Source organism: Buteo buteo, chromosome 13 (assembly GCF_964188355.1).
Source record: "Buteo buteo chromosome 13, bButBut1.hap1.1, whole genome shotgun sequence".
Classification (NCBI taxonomy): domain Eukaryota; kingdom Metazoa; phylum Chordata; class Aves; order Accipitriformes; family Accipitridae; genus Buteo; species Buteo buteo.
The window spans coordinates 11,420,797-11,445,769 of record NC_134183.1 but is presented as its reverse complement, the minus strand read 5'-3'; the positions used below and the strand labels follow the sequence as shown (position 1 = coordinate 11,445,769).

The following is a 24,973-nucleotide window of genomic DNA, read 5'->3' as shown; positions in this document are numbered from 1 at the left end:
CAGTGGAGGAACGCGGAAAGCACCTGCCGGAGCATGCTCCCCGAGTGCCCCCGGCCCATCGCCCTGAAGGACCCGCCGGTGCCCCCATGGTGAACACGGCTCCGAAGCCTCCCGGCCCCACCGCAGGGTCTGCTGCTGGCGTTGTCTTCCTGGGTGTCAGGAAACTGTAATCAGCTTCTCTCCAAGTAAATCAGATTTCTGCAGCTGTTCTGGGGCCAGGAAGGAGCAGGGGGTGCCTGGGTCTGCCAGAAACAGTGTCTCCCCTCGAGGATCCTCCAGCAGCTGCTGCTGGGTGGCACTGTTAGGTTTCAATTTCCATGGCATTCCTTTTCTCTTTTTTCCTCCTTGGAATCTTACACCAGCTCTCAGAACCTGGAGACACAGCATATCTCGGGAACAGATACTCTGAGGATCATCATGTCACTCTGGAAAGCCTGGTTTTCCTCCCTGCTCAGTAAATCTGGTGCCCACTATGCTGAAAGCTGTGACAATAGACTGCTGCTCCTCTCCAAAGCATTGCCCAAACCTCCCCGCTGCTGTTAAATATCTGTGTAAAGGACAAAGACTGATCTGGAGCTCAGGAAGGAGAGAAAGGAAAAGTCTGGAGTTACTGCCCAGGGGGTCGAGATATCTGCAGGGGCTCACCTGCAGCCGGAGAAGGGAGGGGGCCCTGGGGCACCCCCAGAAGCCACAGAGGAAACCCCAGTTGTTTAGCCAAGGTCGGCATCTTTAAAGAAAGATTTACAGTGAGTAAAGGAGGAAGCTAAACCCCAGCAGATAAATGGCCTGGGTGGTTTCCTTTACCACCTCCTTCAGCTGATGCTTAACAAAAGCTCCCAGCAGGGTAGGGAGCTGAGGGAGGTGGAAAGGCAAGGGGCTCTGCCTCCTCCTGCTCCTGAGCAGCAGCTGCTTGGAGGACGTCCCTGGGAAAGAGCAGGGAGAAAGATGTGACCAACCCTGAGTATTTTGAAGGGCGTCCTTCCCTCTGAGAAATCACAGCCCACGCTGGCACTTTCCGGGAGATGTGGGATGCGGCACCCTGCTGCACTCCTGTCCGGAGCTGCTTGCTGCTGCCCTGCTGGGCGTACGGCTGAGGGTGGCTCCTCTGAAGCTGTGCCTGGCCTTCTTTGTGCAAAAATCACAGCATTTCTTCTCGGTTTTCCCACTGTAAGACTGGTAAGGCAAGGACGTGCCTGCAATGCTTAATGCTCTTAAAAATGCACCCCTGCCTGTGTCAGGCTTTAGATGCGCGTCCTTGCCTGTGTGCGAGGGGAGGGATGCCTGACACGCACAGAACCCCCACGGCGGGTGCCAGCTGCCCGTGACTCGTTTCCCAAATGGCTTCGCATCACCCTTGAGTCCCACCAGCTGCTCGGTTGGTCTGGGAGCCCTTGGCTGGGCAGCACCCACTGGCAACACAAGCCAGTGGAGGGTGGGAGTCCTGTGGGATCTGCACAACCCTGCACAGATACCCGTCTTTCGCAGGATGACGAGGAGCGCCCAGCGCGGCGAGGCTTGCGTGCAGCTCTCAGCTCAGACGCTGCTCATCACCTTTAATTTGCACTGAAGGGTTGCTAAATCCAGAAATGAAGCCTGCTTGCTAATTAGTTTATTCTTTAAAGCAGCCTTTCAGGAGCGACTAAATCATCCTGGAAACGCTTCCTTCTCCCAGGGCTGCAGAGGGATGTCATTACTTCATTAGGTCAGCTAATGGAGCTAGAAAAAACAAACCCACGTGTGCACTCCCTTCTTCACATCTTCTGGACAGCAGGGAGATCAAAGACTGGGTGACAGCGTGCGGTGTCATGGGCTGAAAGTGGTGGCTGAGACCAGCCCTCCTTCTCCCCGGTGCTTTCATTAGAAATAAGCAGCAAAGGCTCCTGCGGGGTGGTGTCCCAGACCTGCTAGGGACCCATGCGCTGCAGCCCTGCTTCCTCCTGGGGCACGACACGTTGCTCCTGTCATGAGCGTTTTGAAGAGCAGACTTGCTGGGAAATCACATGAATTCCCAGGGCTACTTGGGATTCTGTGGAGAAGTGTAAGAAATTTTGTGAAAGTCTGTGGGCAAATTGTGCATTTGAACAAATTCTGCAAATGAAATACGGTGCCATGCAATTTTTAGTTCTTTACTGGTTTTCGTCTCATTTTCTCTTTTTTCTCTGCCCTACTCTCTCCCTTCCTTGTCTCCCCAGGGGCATGTGGGGCAGCTGCAGGAAAGCATGTCCTCAGGGAGCAGGGGAGCACCAACTTTTTAGCAGGTTTAAGGGTTTTTTTTGGTTTTGTTTTTTAAAGTTGGAGAATAAAAAAAGTTTTACCCCCAAATTCTTCCCTTTCAAAATGCCAGTATGTGGCTACCTGCCACTTCAGAACGGTGTTTCTAACTGCTCCCAGACCTCTGCTAGCTCTGAGTGATTCCCCCAATCACTACAAAACAGTCCCATTAGAAACGCCTCATCCTCCCAGCGAAGGCCTGGGATGGCAGAAACACTGCAGGTCTTGGCCTTTCTAACTTCACCAGGCGCCTTTTCACAGCGTGAGATGACGACGCTGCGATTGCACAGAGAGAGGAGGCTCCAAGAGCATCGCGAGGCCAGGAGGCACTCAGCCCCTCGTACATCCCCGGGTGGGAATCCTGGCGGTGCTGGACCGGCAGAGAAGCCGAGATGTTTTCCCTCTGTGCAGCCTCCTGTTGTCCTCTGGGAAGTAAAAGCTTGTTCTAACTGCAGCGCACAGGAGCTCTCAGGTGCACGGCAGAGCCCTGCACCAACTCCCCAAAGGCGTTCAGCTGCCGAGGACGGCTTGCGAAAGCGTCCCGGTGCCCAGACATGCCTGCGCATACCTTTCATTAAAGTCTGTTTGCCGTGTGACACTGCCTAAAGCTTTTGTGTGGGCAGGGAGACGTTTTGTGCCAGGCACGCTGCCGTTTGGGCCTTGGGCTGTATCCTGGCAGCTGCCCTCCGCGCTCTGACACGGACCATTTTCCACCCGGATTTTGGGTGCTGGATTCAGCTGCTGGCCCCGGGAAGGAAGGAGCCGGCATGCACGGCAGAGACAGGAGAGCCAAGCTGCTTGCCGGGGTGTGCTGGGGCACGCTGGAGCTGGGGAGCAGAGCAGAGTCCACTCAGACCCATGGGGGCTCCCGGCCGTTTCCCTGTAGGAAGCCAGAGCATGGGGAAGGGGCTGCCTTCCCTCTGCCCTGGAGGTTTTAGAGCTGTAGTCGGTGAACACAGACCTGGCTGAGGAAGTCCTGAGTCCCTCGATAGCAAAATGAGACGACGCTTAAAAGACAGAAACCTTCCCGAGCTGCTGTCATGCCTTCAAAACACCATTGGTTTCTCACTTTGGTCCCTGTGCCATTTCAGCGTAGACCTATTTAATTGGCCCCACAGTGCTCCTCCTTGCCCAGGCAGGCTCAGCTGGGGATGATGGTGCAGTGTGCCCAGCCTGCCCGCTCTGAGCCTTCTGCAGTGTCACCAGAGGGAAAAGCTGCTCAGCCGGTGCCTGGATGTGTCCCACTGGGGCTACGTCTGTGCCCTGGGAGGGCTGGGAAAGGTGCTAGCTGGGGGACTATGGGGTAATGGAGCATCCCTGCCCAGATGCCGTGCGGGACAGCCCTCCTTCCAGCCAGCGCAGAGTTAGCCGGGAGTGACACCGCGGGCAACCACAGCTTTGGGTCCCTGCCCTCTCCACCTTGTTCTGCTCCTGGCTGGAAACATGTTTGGGAGGACTGGGGGCAGCAGGCAGGGAAGAGGCAGGTGCCTTACAGGCCTCCCCGGGGCTGGCAGAGATGCTGACATAAAAGCAGGGGCTGATGTTACCCTGAGAGCCCACAGCTGCCTGTCCCCCATGCCAGAGCCCTCAGCGTATTGGGGACATTGAGGTGAGGCTGGAGAAGTTAGGTGGGAAGGCTGCTCGTGACTGGCAAATCTCTCCACAGCATCCCAGACGGTTTGTGCCGCCAGCTGAATAACGCCCAGAAGGGCATCGGACGGGGGCAGAGGCTGCAGGACGGGGCAGAGGCTGGCAGCAACAAGGGGAAGGGCAGCTGGTGGCTGGGATGCAGGGAGGTGAGGATCACCTGTGCCGCATGGGGCAGAGGGGCATGGTGGGGACAGACGTGCTGCCAGTGTGTGCTCTGGGAGAAAAAAAAGCCAGCTGGTCCCTAACTGGGGATGGTTCCTGGCAAAGCCACTAGCTGCTGTTTTGAGAATAGTTCTCCTGTTGTTGCATTTGTTACTGCTGGATGTTGTTACTATCGCTATTGAGCCTGCAGCCTCTCAGGCTGTGGCACGCTGATGATCGTGACTCCTGCTTGTCGGGAGCACCGAGCTGGTGTCTGGGATGAAACGTGGCCCCATTCCCACCTGCTGTCCTCTTGCTGCAGTTTCCTCATGCATTGGCTTTACTGGGTGCCCGGCACAGCAGATGGGGGTCCGTGGGCCTCTGGTGAGGTATGGGCACACCTGAACCTGAGAGCCTGTGCATAGGATATGGTGTGGCACATCCGTCTTCGCTCCTGACCCTGCGACAGCCCTTGTGTCCACCCCGAGGGAAAAGGAAAGTGGCTTCACCATGGCGGAGGCCAGCCTGGCGGCATCCCGCTGTGTGCTGGCTCTGTGGCCAGGGCAGCCGCCCTGCAGAGCTGCGGGCGCGTTATCAGCCGGACGCTCCTGCTGCTGCTATCACTGCTTTTGTTTTTTAATTGGGTGGAGAGGGGAAACCCGGCGTACCCTTTCTTACAAACAAGAAGGATTTATTATCCAGGGGCCCAGCTCCCTGAATCAGACTAATGAAGCTCCCACCCTTCCCTCATCTCTTCTTATCTTTATTGCTGAGCTCTCCATGGAAACAGGCTGAGCATCGTCCCTGCGAGCCCGGCAGCTGCCCCAACAACCCCAGCTTTATCAGGGTCAGGGTAGACGTACGTGCCCAAGGCTGATCTCCGAGTCGGCATGAAACGGCTCAGGGTTTCCACTGGCGGTGCTGCCAGCCTGACCCAACCTCACCGCGGGTCCCATGGGGCAGCGTGGGGACGCGTGCCATGGGGCAGCTGTCGTGCAGGCGTGGCTGGAAGAGCTTGGTCTTAATCAGTGGAAGGTAATTAGTGATTTCCATCCCATTCCCTTCACCACAAATACCGCATGAAAAATCTGCCATTGATTTAAACCTTTTAAAATGTTTATTTCAAAATACCTCTGGAGGGTTCAGAAGGGCGGTTTTGAGTTCCTGCCTGCATGGTTACAGCTTGCAAAAAACCCCCACTCTCTAATTCCTTGAGGCTCCAACAACAAATAATCCAAGTGAAGTGCTGCTTCCCTGTGCAGCATACCTGACGGCAGCCTAGCCCCAGCCCCGCAGACGTGACTGACTGCAGCTGAAGGTTTTTCCTCTCTGGCTTGGCTGCCGCCATACCTTGAGCCGTGCCCCTGCCACCACGGCGAGTACTGACAACTTGTGCCTGGATGCTGCTCTGAAGGCAGAGTCAGGCCCTGGAGCAAGCCCTGTTGAAGGCACAGCTTCTGCCTTGCACGGCTGATGCACAGATCTGTGAAAAACAGAAAGGAAGGAGAGGTTTTTTTCAGAGCTAGAGACAGCAAAGGGATTTCTTTTTGTCCTCTCCTGAAGGCTCTCTGGAGGACAAAGGGAAACCATCTTCCCTTCTCCTCTGGACTGAGGGCACATACATCTCCAGTCTCTTTTTCCTTCCTTTGTCTCTCTCTCGTCCCCACTTTAAACGGTGGGGAAGGGCAGGTTTCCACAGCTGGGGACCTGGGGGATCTGCAGTCTCTCCCAGCTGGGCTCCTGGTCACCTCCCTTCACACCAGCTTCCTCAGCTGCCGAGCCCTGTCCCCTCCCCAGACTGCAAAGATGCTCGGTGCTTAAGGGACGGGTCGGCCCTTTGCTTGTAGGTCCTTTAAAACTGCAGGGCAGGTTCCTGACGCTCTTGGCTGCCCAGCATTGCTGCTCCACCAGGACAGAATGGGAGAGCTATGTGGTGAGGACTGGACTGTGCTGAGTTTCAAGGGATTTCCACTTTTCCCTGTTTACTCCCTGGATTGCCGTAAGTACATCAGTGATGGCGTGTGACCCCTGCGGACCCCGGGAGTGAGGAACGCCAGGGCTGTCTGAGGTCCTGCCTGCTGCCAGCAGCCCTTGCTAGTCCTGATAACCTGGTCCTGCCACCAGCCCAGCCCAGAGCTGGTATCTCCACCGCACCCAAATCAGCGTGGTGGGGCTGCCATTTGGGAGCCCTGACCTGTGCGAACCTCCAAGCCTCCACTTGAACCCGGCTACAGATGAAGGTGATGATCCTCCTCCTGAGGCGGGATAATTACTTGCTTGGGCCTTCCTTGCATGCTTCTTGGTCCATCGCTCTCAGCAATTAGCCCTTGGGAGCGGCTGGGGAGTAGTTTCTCCTGTTCGTTCTTTCTCATGGGAGTTTCACATCAGAAGCTCTTCCCCGTAATTTGCTCTGATGTGTCTCTTTGCCCCAGCTGAACCTGTGTGGCAGCCGTAACCTCATCTGCCCACATGTCAAGATGAATAAAGTGCCAGTCCTCCCATAAAGCCAACATCCATGGTGGGTGTAAGGGTCCACAGAGCTGAAGGAGCATCTCTTCCCTGCTGCTTGCAAGGCACCCTCTGCTTTCCAGAAACAGCTCTTCTCATCTCCATGCAGCAGAGGTACCTCTAGTGCCCAAATAATACCTTGCAAACAGATGCAGTTATACATGCTAGTGTTATTTTTTTTTTCAACCTGGGAGAATTAATGATACATAAAAATTAATTTTGACTAAGAACTGGTGTGTCACAAAGTGTTTTGGATTATTATTTTTTTTTTAAATGAGGGAAAGCCAAGCTACCCCAGAATAATCCCAAGCTGGTGCCTGAGCAAGTCCTCTGAGCAGCTGAGGAGATGAAATCAGAACTCCTGCCACAGGAGCAGGGGAAACCGAGGCAGGTGGAGGTAAGAGGAGGTCGAGCAGGCCGATGCTGGAAGGATAACATGCAGTAGGACAGGGACCTCACATCTGGCAGCTGTGGTCTGCAGTCATGGAGGGCTGCCAGGGATCGGCTTGGGGACCCTCTCACCTCTGCTCAGCCTTGTTCAGCTCCCTGCATCTCTCATGATGCCATCAAGCAGTGGTGAAGGCTGCGGGAGTGATGCGGCCAGGCAGAACTGAGATGGGGAGCATGGCAGGTTTGCCCAGCAGAGCTGGCATTTGACAGAGGTGACTGAAAGTTTCAGTGGTCGACCTCCAGAGCCCCTCCTCTGGATGCCTTCCTGTGACACCCCAACACCTCATGAGTGGCAGCTGGGGGCTGCTCTGATCAGAGCTCCAAGGCAGCGCAGCACAGAGCACCGTGCTGGGATACGCGGTCCCACCGGGTGCCGTTTTTGCGCCATGCTGCCCAAGCCATGTAACCAAACACTGTAGGTGCCCCCGAGTGGTGTCTGGTATGTTCCTGCCAGCCCGAGTGGAAACAGACTGGAGTGATGGGGTGAGGACATTGCATCCATCGGCATGTTTCTACTTTTAACATGTTAAAGATCATGTCTGTAACCTGCTCTAATTTTAGGCTGCAGTATATCTGCACTGAATTCCCAGCACGGAAGAATGAGTGCAGGTGTAAAATTAGATGTATTATTTATGGGCTGGCGGTTACCAGTGCTCCATCACTAAAAAGTGCAGTGCTCATTTGTGCCCACACTTCTGCCTCCTGTGCTTCATACCAATTGCCTACCGCCGTTTTCCCACCCCAGGATTAGCCTGCAATCAAAATCTTGTTATCCAGGCAGAGATTTATAGGGAAAGGACACCATTCCTGTGCTTAGGAATTGATCCATATTAGGATTGGTTAAACATAGTAGCCTTTCATTCTCAGCGGCTTTGGCTGGCAAGAGCTAGGAAAGCACGCTTAATCAGCGACTGAACAAGTATAAATGGCGTGTTTCTAGTCTCTGCCACAGCTGGAGAAAAGATTATGTGAAATAACTAACATGGAAATGTTAATCAGCATTAGCTGTAGTCCAAATTCCATTAACAGGAATGCTAAATACAGAGGAGGAAAGTGCTCGGATTAGGGTGGCTTGGCAACAGGCTCTCTTCCCTGATGTTTGGGTCTTGTGCTCCAGGATTTAAGCTTTTATTTAAAATACAAGTAATTTTCTTTCCCTCATCAGTACGAACAACAAAAATGTCAAAATATACAGCAGCTGTAAATCAGCACAGCGATGTGTGCAGGCAGCCTGCAACACTCTTCTGAGGACACATAAAAGCGGCAGCTTATTAGTCTTAGCATAAACATCCCTGCTAACATCTATCAGCGGGATTCAGCATGCCAGACTCTTGTGTCATGGCGAGGCGGGTGACTGAATGGGTCTGCATGAGATGCAGTCAGCCTGGATGGCTAACGGGACTCTGAAAGTACATTTGGTTTTTCTCCAGGCCTGATCCTGGTAAGCAGTAATTGAGTGTGCAAACCAGGACACAAATCTCAGTCTCCTTCTACATCCGTGCAGGCAGAGCACATCTGTAGGGACCGATTTCCCTGAAAAACACACTGCGCTGGAGGGACCTGCCTTGTGGTGAGGAAGCTTGCAGAAGGAAAGGCTTTGCACCTGAATTCAGTATGCTCAGCTTTTGATTTTTTAATACCGATTATTATTTTGTGTTAGACTGTTCAGTCCCTAGTTTCAATGCTTTTCACCGCTTGCTTTATCCCTGACCCTTGTTTTCCAAGTCTTTGTAGTTAATATTTCTGAAGGAACTCGGGCTCCTCCTGTTTTCATATGAGCTGGAAATGCAGGGAGGATGTGGCCAGGGAGTTGTCTGCTGTGGAGTGGAATAGGATGTGGGGGAAATCCTTACGGACGAGTTCACTCCACTCCAGCAAAACTGGAACTGAAATGGATTTACCTGTGCTTCTACGCTGCCTTGCACATGCTGTGCAAAGCTGCCTGGGCCTTCCAGGGGAGGTGAAGAGGGAGCAGTGCTGTGCAATTGCACACACGGGGGTGATCGTTGCTCTATAGCTTATTGTTCAAGAGGCCCTTGCTGCAGAGGCCACTCTTGAATGCCTCCCTGGCTGTATGCAAGAAGGAATTTGAAAGTGGAAGCTGCCCTGTTAGCAGGACAGAGGTTATTTTATCGATGGAGTTACAATGCAGATTGCTCACTCCACTTGAGTGGGCAAACAAGTATATTCAAATAACAAAACCGAAGAGAGATGAAGACTTAAGCTGTTTAGCAGGGCTGGAGTCTCACCAGCTATAGTAAGCCCTGAATTTAGGCACCAAGTCCAGGAGCAGAAGTTGCTCATGTAGCCAGGGAAGTGAGCTCTTCGAGAGCCAGTGAGCAGCTGTGGGGGATGCTCAGAGGCATACGTGCTCTCCTGGGGGAGATGCGCCATCCCGGTGGTGCTGGAGGGGCTCTTGACTGTTGAGACAGTGTCTGGTGTCTGCTTGGAGTGCACCCTGGCACTTGGCACATGCAAAAGCATGTAAAAGGGGCAGAGGAAAGGACTCTTTTCAGAGTAGTTCTCAGGCTGTTTGGATGCTTTGACCCACGAGTATTTTTTTTCCTCTCTCTTGAAATGACAAGACTTTGAGAAAATCCATCCCTGAATAGCTCTCGCAGCACTGCAGCACAAAGAGCAGGCTCATGTTACGCGGCTGCTGAACCAAACGGGCAGGTATTTCAGGCAGCCTCTTGTTGCCTGGTGGCTTTGTCCAGCATGCTGGGGGGGAGGCACAGGAATTAGGACACAGTGTGCCTGTCACCTTCTTCCAGGACTGCTCCAAGGGCTGAGGCCTCTGCTCTACAGCTAGATCAGCGCCCGGATTTGTGTACAGATTGCTGCCTAGCATGAGCCAAAGCTCCTTTCCAGAATCGAATCCCATTCATAGGAAATTCACACCCCGTTTACCATCGGCCAGCATCCAAGAGGGAGCAGTAAATGCAGGCGGAAGATTTAGTTTGCAGGAGTATAATGAAACCGGTGGGTGCAGGAACTGGGCAGCGCTGGTGCTAGCTGACAGCCGTGTGCCAGCCTCGCTGGTCACCCCAGGCACTCCGGTTCTCCCTGTGTTACCCCGGGGGTTTGTGCATCCCCCAGTCGCCTCCCCTTTCTCCTCTGCTGCAGCTCCATTCTTGCTCCTCCTGTGAATGCCGGGCTGCCCCTGGTTTTGCTGGCGCAGGTTCAGCTGCTACCTCAGCAGAAGGCAGGATTTCAAACCCTGCTGGTTTCCCGCTGATCAGACCAGATGGAGAGTGGACAAAGTATGGCAGAGATAATGAAGCTATTTTGTGAGGCTTGGAGAGCTGTGTGGTGTTTCTGTGGCTTCAGGAGACACTGCTGTTTAGGATTATTGTGGGAGACGCTGTGGTTGCTATTATTACATTGCAAATCCATGCCTGGATGGTTGCTAACCTCAGACTCTGCTTGCTTTGCTCCTCATCAACCTAAAAATGAATCAAGGATCTCTCCTGTGCTGACAGGAGTTCCCAAGAGGAGATAGAGTATGAGGGAGCTACTGAAGGTCAAGGGGCTCTGATTTCACTGTTGATCCATTTTAGCTTAAACAAGGCTCCGAGCTGTTGATGGTCCAACCCCAGACATCATACAAACAAGGATAAGAAGCTTAGGAAGAGCCTTCCTTTTGCTACTGACTCCACCGCTAAAGCTTTGGAAACTGCGTCCTGTGTTGCCTAGGAGCTCTGGTTTCCAGTGTAGCCAGCCAGCAAAACCAATCCAGTGAGGATGGAGAAAGATGTGCTAATGACAAACAGCTATTTGAGATGTTTTCCTCTGAACGGGGCTGGCTCCCCATAGATACTATCGTCTCTGTGAAGACCTGTCTGCAGCTCTGCTAGTGGTCAGATGGATTTGCACGCTATACGTTCCCACAGAGACACATTTTTCTCTCTCTTTTTCACTGAATGAATCAGTCCTTAAACCAGAGCATGGTTACTCCCTGGCTAGTCTGTTCTATCAGGCCCAGGAAAGCATTCAGGTCTGGCTAAGTTCCTTTTGATCTTTACATTCCTTTAGGCTCCTTATCACTTCTCTTTATCCCTTCTATTTGTCTGTCCTCCCATTTACCATATTTACGGTAAGGCTTTATCTCTGTGACCACATCAGTCCATGGGTGACAGGGCTTTGTCCTGCCATTGCTATTTCATTTGGTACAGCCCCAGAAGCACTGGTCCAGGCACGGGGGTTAGTGAAGTTCCCTTTGCTTCTGCTCTGAGCGGAGGCAGAACATGTGGCTGCTGGGCAGCTGGGCAGTTTAAGAGCCTGCCAGAATGAAACAGCCCCTGCAGTTCCCCTTCAGGTCTCTGCTGTAAGCCAGCCCACAGATGAGTTGCTTGTCAGGGAGTGCTTACAGGATGAGTTCAGGATCTCCATGTTTCCAGATGCTTGTTTCATGTTTTCTGCCTCCACAGCCATTCCTGAACTGCTTTGCTAATCCACTGGGCCTTGCAGGGCTACACCCGGCTCTCAGTTTGCAGAGTGTTTGCTGTTTCACTCTCTGCAGATTTGCCCATGGTACTGTGGCATCCCAGGAGGCCCCCAGATAGAAGCTCCTATGTTACAGGGGTTGCAGTATGTGATTGAAGCTCCTGCCTACTACTGCTGATAAACAGAGGCAGCAGAAAACCCCACTTTTGTTTGTGGTGTGGGGAACCAGAATCTAATGGCAATGATTTCCTGATGCATGTGTGAACGCGAGAAGTTTTTGTTGTGTCTCTTGCACCCACTTCTGTTTCTAATTTTGGCTATGCAGTATTCACAACCTCGGATACGACCACAGTGTGTGTTACACAGAGTTCAACGGCAGCTTTCTGGGGTGAACACTGCAGTCTGTATGTGACACACTGCCTTCAGTTTCACTTGGAAATTCAGCTCCCTTATACTTGTTGGAATGTGCTGCTTAATTAATATAATTTATGACACAGATGGTGTGGACCACAGTGCTAAAAACACAGGTTTACTGGCTGTCTCTCAGTGCTGTTGCCTCATCACAACAATTTCACTTCTCTGAAAACACATTTGCTTTCTCTCAGCAGCACAGGTGCTTGGCAAGGCTTGGAGACCCAAGATAAGATGCCTTTACATGTATACCTTCCCCAGCAATATTTCAAAATCTTCCCCTTACAACTGGAACTAGAGTCCCACACGGTCATGAAAATGAAATTAGCCACTTGCCTGCAAACACGTTTGTGTGTGAAAAACTGAGGAGCTGTTCTGTCTCAGCCTTCACCCACAACCTGAGCTTTACCCACTCTTGCTACCGAAACAGATTCCCTTCCTTTGGGGTGCTATCTTCTTTTGGGGTGTCTTTTAATCAGTAATGAATACATAGGACAGCCTGTTCTGTTGGCTGCCTTGGTGGCAGGCAGCAGCCCTAGTTTCTACACCCACTTCTCACCTGCCGTACAGCTTTGGAAGGTTGTATCCCACCTGTTTCCATTCCCATTGCTGCCATGGTGGTTACACACAGGCAGTTCTTCATGACAGGCACAGTCTCACGCTCAGTCTGGGCACTGTGCTTCGTGTGCAGGGCTGAGTGTTTCCTGTGACTGTCAGGCACTGTTCTGAAATAGCCGCTAGTAATAAGCTAGAGCAGCCAAGTTGGCAGCCAAGCTTTTGTCAAATCCAGTTCCCAAGAGGCTGGCACATGCTTTGTTTTTTTCCTAAGCTTGGCATCATGCCAGACTGGTTCAGGAGCACAGTGTGTAAACACTGGCTGCATGGAGGTTTCCATCTGAACATGTTTCCTCCCTTCTCCCTTTCTTGGAACCCAGAACAAAATGGGGGTGAAAGGAGTAAAACAAAAGCTTGGACACTGGATTGCTTTGGCTCTGTGTTGTTAAAGAATTCCCACTGCTTGCTTGTTCATACCTGCGTCCGCGTCTCCTCCCCATCCCCAGCACAGAGGCAGTGAGACATGTGGGCAGGTTTGTGCACACATGGCTGGCGCTTCTGGGGGATGGGGAGAAGCGGCCGTAGGGGAAGTTGGGAGTCAGGCAGCAGGCAGAGCAGCCAGGCTGCGGGGTCTGCCTGGTGCGCCAGTGACTGCGTGTGTGCTCCGGTCCTGTGTGGCCATCGCTGCAGGCTGCTCCCAGGAGACGTCTGGTGTGTGCAGAAGACCCAGCTCAGAAAGGCCCTGGACAGAGAAGTGTGCCTCTGCCAGGTGCACTGCATCCAGCTGTGAGCCTGGGCATGAGACGGGGTGTAAGATGCCCTAGGAGAACAAGGCCTCGCTGTATCCTTGCAGTGAAGACTGTGACTCTTCATGGGTTCAAGAGCAAAGGGAGATAAAATTATGTCCTCCTCCACGCGTGTGCCTGGCATGGAGATTAATTTATCTGGATGATTAAGGCAGCAAGTGATGCAGGAAGCGGCCGGGTAATTTAATGACCAGGTAGAAAGAGAAAGTGAGGAGCGCGTTTCCCTTTCAGTCATGTTGGGGTTTGATTTTTATGTCCTGTTACAAATGGATTGATAAGTCAAATGCCTAGAGAAGTGCAATATAGTCACACTGATCTGCTTTTCTGTCTTACAAAATAGCTGAGAACCAAAGCTTGTTGAGACTCCTGTTGGAGACAGATGCTGCCATGCGGTGGTTTGTTCGGAGGATGCTCCCCGGACACCTCCGTGTGTGGCTGCAGGGAAGATGTAACTGAGGATAGGTGGAGGTCTGGGAGTCACAGTTTGTATGGAAACCCACTGCTCAGTCGTCTCTGCTGCTCACAAGCTCAGAAAGTCCCCATCAGCTCACTTTGTGGAGTGCACGACCACCTAGCTTTGTGCTGGTTTGTGACTCTCGTTCAAATACTTCTTGAACTCTGACTGTGGGTACGAGAATTGCACAAATGGTGCTCTTCTAATAGAGAGAAATGCAGACTTTGGCACTGTAACTCTGAAAAAAAGCTCCACCATGGTGAAGCTATTTCTTCCTCCTATCTCACTGTACAGCTTGGCTCCAATTAGTTTGTCTCGACTGCTAGATGTGCAGGCCAACACTGCTTCTATTTCAGGGGAACTTGCCAGAGATTAATTAGATCCCAGGCCTGTTAGAGAACTGGCCAGCAAATTTTGTGTGCCATTAACTCAGTACTTATCATACAAACATTGTTGGAATAAATATACCCTTTGTTGTGCTGCTGTAAGCAAAGGTTGTCACAAAAATGAAACATTTGAGCAGATACAGTGTGATAGTTTCTGAGCTACATAAGCTGCTTGCTTAGATCAGATTTTAGCCACGGTTACTGAAACGGTACCAAGTGTGTATTAGTGCGTGCAGCCCTGCTGTGCTCAGCAGTACTTTGACAGTTCCTGTGGCTGGCCACCCATGGCAGCGGTGAGTGTGGACAGCGGCTACCGTGTACATAGTATTGCTGATGCGTGAGCATCTAACGGGCATCCACCAAACCCTATGTCAGCATACAAGGAGACATACAGTCAGTGTCAGTCATTGTTCCAAAGAAACCTGTGGTTTGAAGGATAAAGTCACAGAGAAAAAAAATATGTGGAGCTGGGGAGAGAGTGGAACAAATCTCCAGCAAGAGCTACAAATTTCCATTTGGTCTCTGTTTGTCAGCAGTGAAGTGACCTTATCTAACCACCCTCAGGTTGTGCTCTACTGTTTGTGCCCACACAAAGCAAATACAAGCCATAGCAGATTGGCTTGTATTGGCTCGTCTCACTTATAAGAGAGCTGGGAGAAAGTCTAGCCAGACAAGTAGGGAATGAGGCGATAGAAGCCAAGAACCAGTAATAGAGTGATGGTGAAAGCATACTGCAGAACAAATGAGGATATATCTAGCTAATAGGCAGAGAGGGGATGGGATGTGGAGAGGGGTGATATAGTGGGAACTACATGCCAAGAATCTTAGCAGCAGCAGCAGCCTGAATTAATTTGGAAAGCAAAGTGAGAAGTCCAGAGAAAAAGTCTGTGGTAGATGTGTCCAGAATCAGGGAGCAGCTCTGGCTCTGTGGTCAGGGGAAGGGCCAAAGCATGGACATCTGTCCAGACTGAACTGCTATGGCCTGGCTTGGGCTGGTGAGTCAAAGGTGAGAGCTGCAGTACGTGCTGCTGAGGCAGTAAGATTAGCTGGGTTCCCTCCTGAATCTGGACGGCCTGGATGCCAGTCAATTGTACAAGTCAGTCCCTAGTAATTTAACGTGAAACATCTTGTTCTTGAGCTGACACATGCAGCACTAGGGCTGAAAGATGGTGTTCAGATAGGGAGCTTTCTGCTTTGACAGAAGTGAAAAAAGGGAAAGGCTCCTCTCTGGCTGATCTGGCTGATTGCTTTACTCTGCACAGAGCTGGCTAGTGAGAAATGTGGTGTGACGGGGACAAGCTTCACCCACGATCAACTCCAGCAGCAGGAAGCTGGTTCACAAGGCAGATGCCATCCTCTTCCTGCAGTGGCTGCTGAGCCTTCAGAAGAGCAGAGCCCCAGCTGGTTGGTGCAAACGCATATATGCGTTTGATTATCTGGGGACAGGGAATGGCTCTGGAACTGGTTGAGTACTTGGAACTGCTATGTGCAGCTTCTCAGCACTGACATGATAGCAAGGAGTTATTTTTAAAATTCTGCTTTCCCTGGAGAGTCACTGGAGTGACTCAGAAGGAGCTTCCTTTAAACAGCATAGATTTGGTGGAGGGAAGAGAAAGCTACTGCTGTTAGCTTGGTCCTGAAAGTTAGAAAATATTTTGTAAAGCTGAAACTTTCAGTAATAAAAACTTATTTTTAATGACCCAACTATTTCCTGCGACAACTCAGCAGACAATGGTTCTGATTTGAACAACTCAAACCAGTTCATCTGCCCTGGGTTAGACTGGTGCTGGGGTTAGCTTTGTGCTTGGATTTGTGAGTGGACATGAACACTGCTGGCTCATGTTTGTGCAGATCCTTACACAAACACCCTTTGGAGGTGCTGTGGCTTGGGTGCGCTCTAGGAATTTGCTTTTTCAATTCTGTACCTTCAGCTAAAGGAAACCACGGCTTGTATTGCCATGGGTAGAAAATAACCGGGGAATCCTGATCTCACCAGCTTCCAGCTGCTACTGTCAGTTTACCCACCACGTCACTTTGATTAGTGCCAGGCAGGGTCAGATTACCTGTGCCAGTGGTGACAGGATGGCAATACCAAGCTGAAGTGGTGGGAACCAAGGTTCAAAGGGGACTTAGAGGCCTTTGAGAGCCCGAGGGGTTTCTGGCCAGCTGAATGACAGAGGTGTTGAGAGGTGTCAGCTTCTGTCTGAGGAGATGCTGGTCTTAGAGTTTCCATCAGTGCCTTGAAAGTGTGGAGGCATCCACGGGGTGAATGGAGGTGGCTCCTGAAAGGAGAGATGTTGCCTGAAAGGAGGGCTCTTTAGGGAAAAGAACCCTGAAACCATTAAATGGCATTCAGACCATGAACATCCTTTCTCTGAAGAGTTCAGATCTGGATTTAATCCCTTTTTGATGAGGTTAGGCTCGGGGTTAGACTCTGCTGGTGAAGGTTTTAATTTCAGAGCATGGTGGTACCTTCCAGCAACCCTGATGTGCACGAAATGACAGTATGTATTTAAAGACATCAAGTATCTTTCCGTCTAAACAGGCCACCTACAGAGAAACCTAAGTGTTTGAATCCACAGTTTGCCTGAATTGATGAAAAAGCAGTGACATTTACCAAGAGCTCTGCTTATGTTAGAGAGATATATTGATTGAATAGCTCCAATCCAGCTGTAATAAGCAAGGTTTTAAACACAATCCATGGGTTGTAATTAAATAGCCTCAAAACTGTGCATGACCTTAAACTTCCCGGTGCTGTGCCACTGTGTGTGACAGGGCTGTGAGTAATGTGATGAAAAGGAGATGTTACATAGACTTCGTGCTGAACAAAGCTGTGACCAAAACAAGCAAACTGCCACCCTCAGACATTCCTTACGCAGAAGCAGGGAGTTAATTACGTTGTTTTAAATGCTGCCTCTACTCAGCTTTCAAGATCTCTTGTGAATAAACGCCTCGTTTATTAAGAGGGAAGACGTTTGCAAGGACAGCTCTCGGTTTGCATTTTCTGCTCCTGGCAAGTACGTGCGCCAGGCTCCTACCCTCTCCCTTCCGCCACCAGGCCTGGGAGCTCTGTTCTCCCTCCCCAGGCCGGCAACCCGGAGGGATGGAGGCGCTCTCTTCCCGGGGAGCAGGCACAGACGCCGGGGCAGCCTGCCCGCACCCCGAACAGCAGCGCCCGACCGCCCTCTCAGTGGTGTCCCTGAGGGGCTGCCCTGGCGCCAGAGTGGCGCACCTCCTGCCGCGTGCCTCTGCCCCGCCCGCGGCGCGCCCCCTGGCGGGCGGGCGGCTCCGCACGAGGTGAAACTCCGCCTCCGCCACGCCGCTCCCACCCACACCCCCCCTCAGGCGGCCTTTAAAATGAGGAAGTCCCTCCCCTTGTTCCACCTGGTGATTGGCCGCGGCGCCCGCGCGGGCGGGTGGCGATTGGCTGCGACTCCCCGGTGGGCGGGGCGGCGGGCTAGGGGTGCCGCGGCGGGCGGGGACCAGCTCGTCCCGGCCGTGGCGGCGGCGGCGGCGGGTGCGCGTCGCGGGGCCGGTGCCGCGCCCGCCCGCCCGGGGCCGCACCATGAAGAGCCTCAAGTCCCGCCTGAAGAAGCACGAAGCGGTCATCGGGGGCAGCGCGGTGGGTGCCGGCAGGGCTGGGCCGGGGGCAGAGGGGAGGCAGAGCCCCCCCCCCAGGGGTCGGAGCCTGCGCTGGCGGGCTGAGGGCCCGGGGGCTCCTGTGAGGGGAGATGGGGCTGGGGGCTGCGGGGCTCTGGTGCTTTGGGAGCTAGGCCCCATGGGGTTACCTGGGGATGGAGCGGTGGGGCTGAGCTCCGCGGGCGGGCGGTGGGCATGCAGCTCCGCGGGGAGGTGCGCTGGGGAGGCGAGCTCCGGGGGGGAGGGTGGGCTCTGCTTGGGGGTGAGGCTGGGGAGCTGAGGGAGGGGGAGGGCTGTGGATGTGTGGGGTGCCTGGGGTCTGGGGTGAGAGGAGCAGAAGGGGCCGGACAGCGGGGCATTGCGTGGGGGCAGAGCAGAGGGAGTCTCGGCTCCCTGGGGAGCCGAGGCTTTGCTGGGGGCAGAGAGCGTGGAAGATTTGGGGTGACTTGGGGGGAAGAGAGTCTTTGGGATCTGTGGGGAGTGAGCTCTCTGGGGGAGACATGGAGGGGCAGCACCCTGGCATTTGGGGGAGTTGGGCTTCAGTGAGCTGGAGATCTGCTGGAGGAGTGGGGGTTCCTTGGGGTTTGAGTGCAAGGGCTTGAAGGGCAGGCAGTGAGCCCCCGCGGTGGTCTGTGTGTGGGGAGGAGGCACAGCGGAGAGAGGATCTCTGAGCGCTGGCATGGGGAAAAGCGGGATGAGAATATGCACTTCATCTGGCACCCACCCAGCCTCTTGTTCAGGCTGCCCTAGATGACCTGCAGCTTGGAAAACAAGCATGCAAATGCATGTTACCTCTGCCTTCAGTTTTGCTTTCTGGCCTCAGCAGAAATTAACACTTTTTTTTTTTAATTCTCTGTAAGAGCCTTGGGAGCCAGTGCTGAGCTTTGACTGGCAACCTGCCCTGGGGCTTGCCGAGATCTGCGTGCATGGCATTGTTAGTAGCTTGTTCAACATTAGTAATTTCTGTGGCAACATCGAAGCACTTATCCTAGTGCACAGAAGGAGGATTTGCTTAGAAAGTGGACAAAAAGCTTTCAAAGTGGCTAGTGACTTTACACAGTTGTGATTTCTGATCATCTAGTCTGGGAATACTGGGCCTGGGGTTGTTGCAACCTCTGGAAATAAGGTACCTTTGTGATGGTGGAATCGTCTTGTTCTCTATGGCTTCCAAAATTGAGGCTGGTGTTAAGTGGCTTTAAATGGCTTTATTGGTTTTCATTTTTACTTCATTCATCTCTGCAGATGCCTTTTGATGAGAGAGGTCTTTGTAACTGAACAAAGCTATATTTGGAAATTACTTCGTGTGGTAAATCATCTTTAATTGTGACCATTCAGTAAATGCTTCCCTGGGAGTCTACTGTGGCAGTTGCACTCCTAAGCTTATTGCTGTCTTCCTGTGCCGATTTGCTAAACTTGCCGCTGGCTACATGAAATAGTGGAAAAGGGCAGGTTAATATGATACACTGACTTTTATCAGTTGTCTTTTAAGGTATTAGCCATCTCTAAAGTACTCCTGCACATTTGTCTTGGATCTGAAGCTATTACTTGAAAATAGTAGCTCATTTGAAAGATATGTCGATATTCAGGCTTGTAAACTGCTGACCAAATTCATCTGATGAAATGACAGTTCCGTGTGGAAGTGCATCACTGTGCTGAACATTCCACTGTGCAAAGGAGTGATTCAGAATTCTGTTATGATAATTTGTAATGTGTGGGCTGGCACTGGTTTATGTTATTCATTAGTTGTCCTATACTTCAGAACTGTTTGTTATTTCAAAATAAGCCTACAATAATTAAATGTCAACAAACACTTACAGCATTCATGTTTGCTTTTGAATAGATGTGGAGATTTTTCACTTCCATAGGTGAAGGCTCAATAAACCTTCCTTTCAAAGTAGGTTTGAGCAGTCTTAATACTTTTAAGAGCTGAAGTTATTCTAAAAGATATGAAGGGAAATTACTTTCAGTGAGATCTTTTAAAAACTGGCATTTGTACCCATGGTGGACTTATTTTCTCTGTTTATTACATATTTTGGTTACATGATCACTCCACCGGCTAATCAAACACCAACTTATAACCTTCTATATGGGGAAAAAAAATTCAGCTGCATGGGTGGGTGTTAATAGTGAGGCTGAAGCGGGGGGATGATTGGGTAAAGCTGTGTCTCTGTTTCTAACTGCTAGGGAAGGAGGGGAAGTGGGTGGGAATCCTGCCAGTGTGAGCTTTATAGATCCTGCTTGAAACAAGTGTAAAAAGAGTTGCCTGTTTGAGAAACTTCATCCCTCTCTCCTGTTCCCACCCAGTGCTATTTCCTGGGGGGTGGAGAGAAACTTAATCCCTTCATCATGCTTCTGAAAATTTTCCTCCAGGTCAAGGTAATAGTTGCATGCCCTCTGTCTTCTGATGGTGATCTTTTGGAAATGGCTTTATTACCAGTCTTGTGGTGGAGGGAAGCCATGAAAAGCAGCAGAATGAAAAAATGGTAGTTGTTACCAATCCCACAATTATCCAAAATGTTTTGTCTGAAAATGGATTTATCTAGTTTTGCCAACTCCAGCTGGCTGATGATGCTTGGAAAATAATCTAAGCAGCCTGTTAAGTAACTTCAGTGCTCCAAATAGCGAGACACATGCTTATCATTTGCAGCAGTGCAGGCTGGAAACTTTAGCACCAGTTTCTGTGGAGCACAAAGCCTTGAGGGCATGCTCCTCACTTTCAGTCAGAAATGATGCCTCATTCACCAACATTTAGAAGATAGATTTTAATTAATCTAGTCAGTCCTATTGGGGTGACCACAGCAGCATGCACTGCTAGTATTTCTGAGATTCCAAAATACATGCTGATATAATAAGAGTATGTTTGTGTTTAGGAAATGTGTTCTTCCAGTAAAGTTAGGAATTCTGTCTGTAGCTGTATGTACAAGAAGCAAATATGAAGTGCTCACTGGTTGGTCTTTCTTGAGAAGATGTTTGGGGAAAGATTGATTTAATGTTCTACAGTTATTTATGTTTCAGACCTTTGCTAATTGACTTTCACTGGTAAGATTCTAACTCTTGGCCTGGGAGGGGAAAGATTGCCTACTTATTTCTTTAACATTCGGGAAATAGCTGTGGAGGTGTTCTGTTAGATTTGAGGTGCATTATCTTGTTAATGTGGGGGTTTTCACTTTTCTGTCCTTTATAATGAAGTCTGGAATTTAGGAAAGGGGGCTTCTGGATTGCTTGCCAGAGGATGGCTACTTACTGTGAAACATGGGATTCTTGGTAGTGCTTTGAGCACAGCTGAAGCTGTATCACTGAGCAGTGGCAGATCTGCATTTCTTTGGAGTTGTTTGCATCCTAAGATACGACATTAAAGGCAGAGATGGTCTGAGGTATGTATGCACTTCAGAAATCAGCAGCACTGCCTGGAGCACCTGCAAGTAATGAGAATGAGCAGATGTAAAACCATGTAAAAACTTCTGTCAATCCTTTACCCTCTGGGAAAAATGATGTTGGGTTTTTTTAATCAAGAGAAACTGAACATCATATATAATTAGCGGAAACCATTGTGCAAGAAACAAAGGTAAACACCTGAGTACTTGCCCTGGTATGATGATCAGTGATTATTAAATTAATACCTGTACAAGTGCTGTAGTTAGTGACAGCTGAACTTGTTTAAGGTTGTGTTCACACTTTTTTCATGTGGAGACTGTCCAGTTCTGTTAAATGGATGACTTTTCCTCTATGTAAATAGTGGAACTTTGTGGGTTGACCCAGTACACAATTAAACAACTACTACTGCCCTGTCAGCAGCAGGGAGGGGAGGTACTACCTCTTGTTCTGATCTGATCACTTTTATTAAGGGAATGGAAGAATACTGTTTGTTGTCTGAATTTGCTAATTAATCAACAACACTATCTTTGTATGTACAGCAGAATAACTTTGTTAAAAATGATTTGTCGCACTAGTGTGCTGTAGAATGCACATTAATAACTGAAGAAATGAAGTAAGAAATACAGGTTTGGTAGCCTAATTTTAACCAAAGATTCAAGATCACTTTTGTGTTGAACTTATTAAACAAAAGAAAAAAACTTGTGCTGCTGGTAGCACATGTCTGTTTGTAAACAAACAAGATTTTCATGGCGTTTTGTCATGACTCTGCTCTGTACAAAGACAAAACAGTGTTTGTCAGTCAGGCTGATCACAGTGCTATGACCTATCAGCAGAATTTTTCCAGCATTGCTGCTGTTGGCCGGGGCAAAGTTACTATTCCCTCTGCCCTACCTCCCTTTTGTCTGTTGTGGGCAACCTAAGGTGACCTTACAATGCCATCTTCAGGCAGCATGGCCAAGAATCAACAACACTATAATATTCAAATGTCAAATCCTAGACTGACTGTGGTTATTCTTTAGAGTATGTTTGGGTTCCAGGAAGCTTTACTAAGGCTTGTGCTAATGTGTATGTTCCTTGGAAAAAACCCCTTGTGATTCATTTGCATTTAGTTAATTAGAGTTGCGTGCTTGTTTGTGTGATGTTTGTGGTTGATGCTGAAGAAACACAAGGTTAGTCAAGATGGTCAATTTTTGTGGTTCAGCAAAAGCTTTGTGGTGCAGCCTGTTTACAGGTGCATTGTAATTTTCAGGCTCCTTAAAAAGGAGTATTTATGAATGCTTTATCATTTTGGAATGTAGCAATTAAATATTTAAAAAAAAAATGGAGGTACAGTGAGTGCCTGTGTGCAAGTTAAATATCCTTAGCTGATTTGCAGCCATAATTATGCAGATAAGGCTCTTTGGTTATCTAAGTTCATCTGACCTTTTGCTCAGATACAACTTACGTAGTGCTTTGTCAGTATTTCAGTAGTAATATTTATTAGCAAACAAATGCTTGTAACAGCTGAGAGACTGATATTGTCTCCATATTTTCATTACTTAATGACCGAACAGGATCGAGTCGGGACTGTAACATGGTATTCCTTTCTTCATGCATATGTGCTTCAGGCTGCTTCCCTGGATGATGAATGTAACAGTCGTGTCGTGTTTCATCACCCCCTAATATTTTATGATGCTTTGTTATTAATAAATGGAAGTACACAAATCAATTGGTCCTTGCCTGAGAGCTTGTAGTTTCAAACTAATGGTTTGCCTTGAGGAAGGTGGTGTGATATGTGGCTTTTAATGGCAAAGGCAGCTGGACTCTGACCTTGCTGCTGCTTTCTCCCCATTTAAAGGGGAAATACTTTCTCCTGGGCACTCTGTAATTGTTGGGCACTTGCAGGGGCAAAGCTGGGCTGCAGCAGGACCTAGGCTTCTAGGGCTCCCCGTTATTTTTGTGGTGAAAGCTGTGATGCTCTCATTGCTGTAAAAGGGTGTAATGTTCTTTGACTTGTGTAAGTCTGGCCCCAGTTACCATAAAATATACTTAACAGGCTGTTTTAAAATGCAGCTGCAAAAAACACTGGTTTGTTTTTGGAGTGCGTAAGTAGTTTTGATCACTTTTATTAGTGTCCAAGTTGATCTGTATCTTAGGGCTGAGAAGTTGAAGATGTTTTATCAATACAGGGTACTTGAGTTGTATGTTGGCAAAGAGACACGAGGAAGTTGTGTTTAAAAACAAACTTGAAAATATTTTTCATTGTTTTAAATCTTAGCAGACTTTGCATCCTTCAGGAGTTGTATGCAGAGTTCTTTGACACTTCCACTGTAGCTTGCGTGCTGTTGAAGTTGATGCTAGTGGTTTTTCACCCTACCCCGGCCATGCTGAATAGGGAAACTGGCTATGCTGTTAGGTACATGCATGTTGCTCCTTGTAGATAGAAATGTACTATTTGACACAGATTTAGAGCCCTTATGATGGTTTTGAGAGGACTATTTGACATGTCACAGATGGTTAGAAGTAGATTTGAATACTTTTTTGATACTTAGTAATTTGATCTTGATGGGATGTACTAACTTGTAGTAGGAAGGAAAATGCTGTAAGAATAGGGTAAAATCAGAAACGTTTATGGTGGGGTTTTAGATGGTTACTGTTTGTTTTGCTTTAACTTGTTTATTAGGAGACTTTTACCTTTATTAATTACAGGATGCAGTTACATTTAAACAAGACATGCAACAGCACAACTGTTAATACGTATTCTTGATACAAGCATTTTGAGCAATGCAAAACCAGAGCAGTCCTAGGAAGGCTGTTATTTTTGATCACTGTTTAGACTAAGCATTGCCCACTTTGTAGCATTTGATAATTTTCCATGGATGGAGAAATTGTGGTAAATGAGGTGATAACATAAGGTGCTGGGTGAAACAAGAACCCTGTGTTCAAGCTGTGTCTGTTTTTTCCCTTATGTAGACTAAACAGTACATCTTACTCCCGCAGTTTTAAACTCCAGAACATTTGTATGTGAATGGAGACATATCCTGATAAGCAAGATATGCTTATAAAATGTAAAATGCCATTCCCCCCTCCCCTCATTTGAGCTAACCCTTGCTCAAACCTGGTATCTGCAGTATTTTTCTAGGCAACTGCAGATAAGCCAAAGTCTGTGAGATAGATGGGTATTGGCTGATGTGCATCTGTACTGTAGTGGGAAGTTAAGCCTGGTGAATATCTTTGAAAAATAGTTTCAGTAGTCTACCTTATCCTTTCATTTTGCCAGTTTGTGCAGTTTTTAAATAAATCAAACTACTTCAAAAGCAATTGTCATTTTGTGCCATATAAAATCACAGGGTGTGTCTGTTCAGACATTAGTTTTTGATCACAAATGTACTCTGACCTCTGTAGAATGAGCAGGAAAATTAAATGTGTGGGCTGATAGATGTGCTGAGCCTGCCCTTCTCATCTGTGCTTGTCTTACGTGACAAATGTACCTTTCTCAAGTAACTCCCCTTTGTCAGTGAGTGCCTGTCTTTCTCTGCAGGACACCTAAATGGGAAAAATTAATATCTTGTGACAAAGATAGGCCTAAAATAATTCTTGGTCCTTCTTTGACAAGACTTTTTCTATCTAATGGCCTTCACAGACTTGAGAAACTGCAGCTTTAGTAGTTTTATAACTGTTTCCATAAAAGTATGGTGTTACTGTTTTTGTCTACATAATTTTTAGGACCATTCATATATTTGTGAGCACTTGCTGTAAGGGATGATGGCAGTGTTTTACCAGAGCTCTTTGCTCTCAGTGTGTTTTATGTGCTTATGTCACTTGCTAATGGCATTAGAGGAGGATGTGTCCCGTTTGGTTTTTTTTTGTTAATAGGATTATCTGCCTAGCCCAGCAGTAAT

The 24,973-nt window shown here is 49.3% G+C and overlaps 1 protein-coding gene across 6 annotated transcripts in view; it reads left to right on the top strand.

Moving 5' to 3' along the window:
- The first annotated feature begins 17,570 nt into the window (after positions 1-17,570).
- Positions 17,571-24,973, top strand: part of UACA (uveal autoantigen with coiled-coil domains and ankyrin repeats) — a 100,736-nt gene continuing 93,333 nt past the window's right edge. For all 6 annotated transcript variants that reach the window (XM_075044701.1, XM_075044704.1, XM_075044706.1 and 3 more), the window contains exon 1: positions 17,571-17,700. In XM_075044701.1, coding sequence (XP_074900802.1) covers positions 17,644-17,700 — 57 coding nt within the window. In that variant the 5' untranslated portion in view covers positions 17,571-17,643. The remainder of the gene's footprint in view (positions 17,701-24,973) is intronic.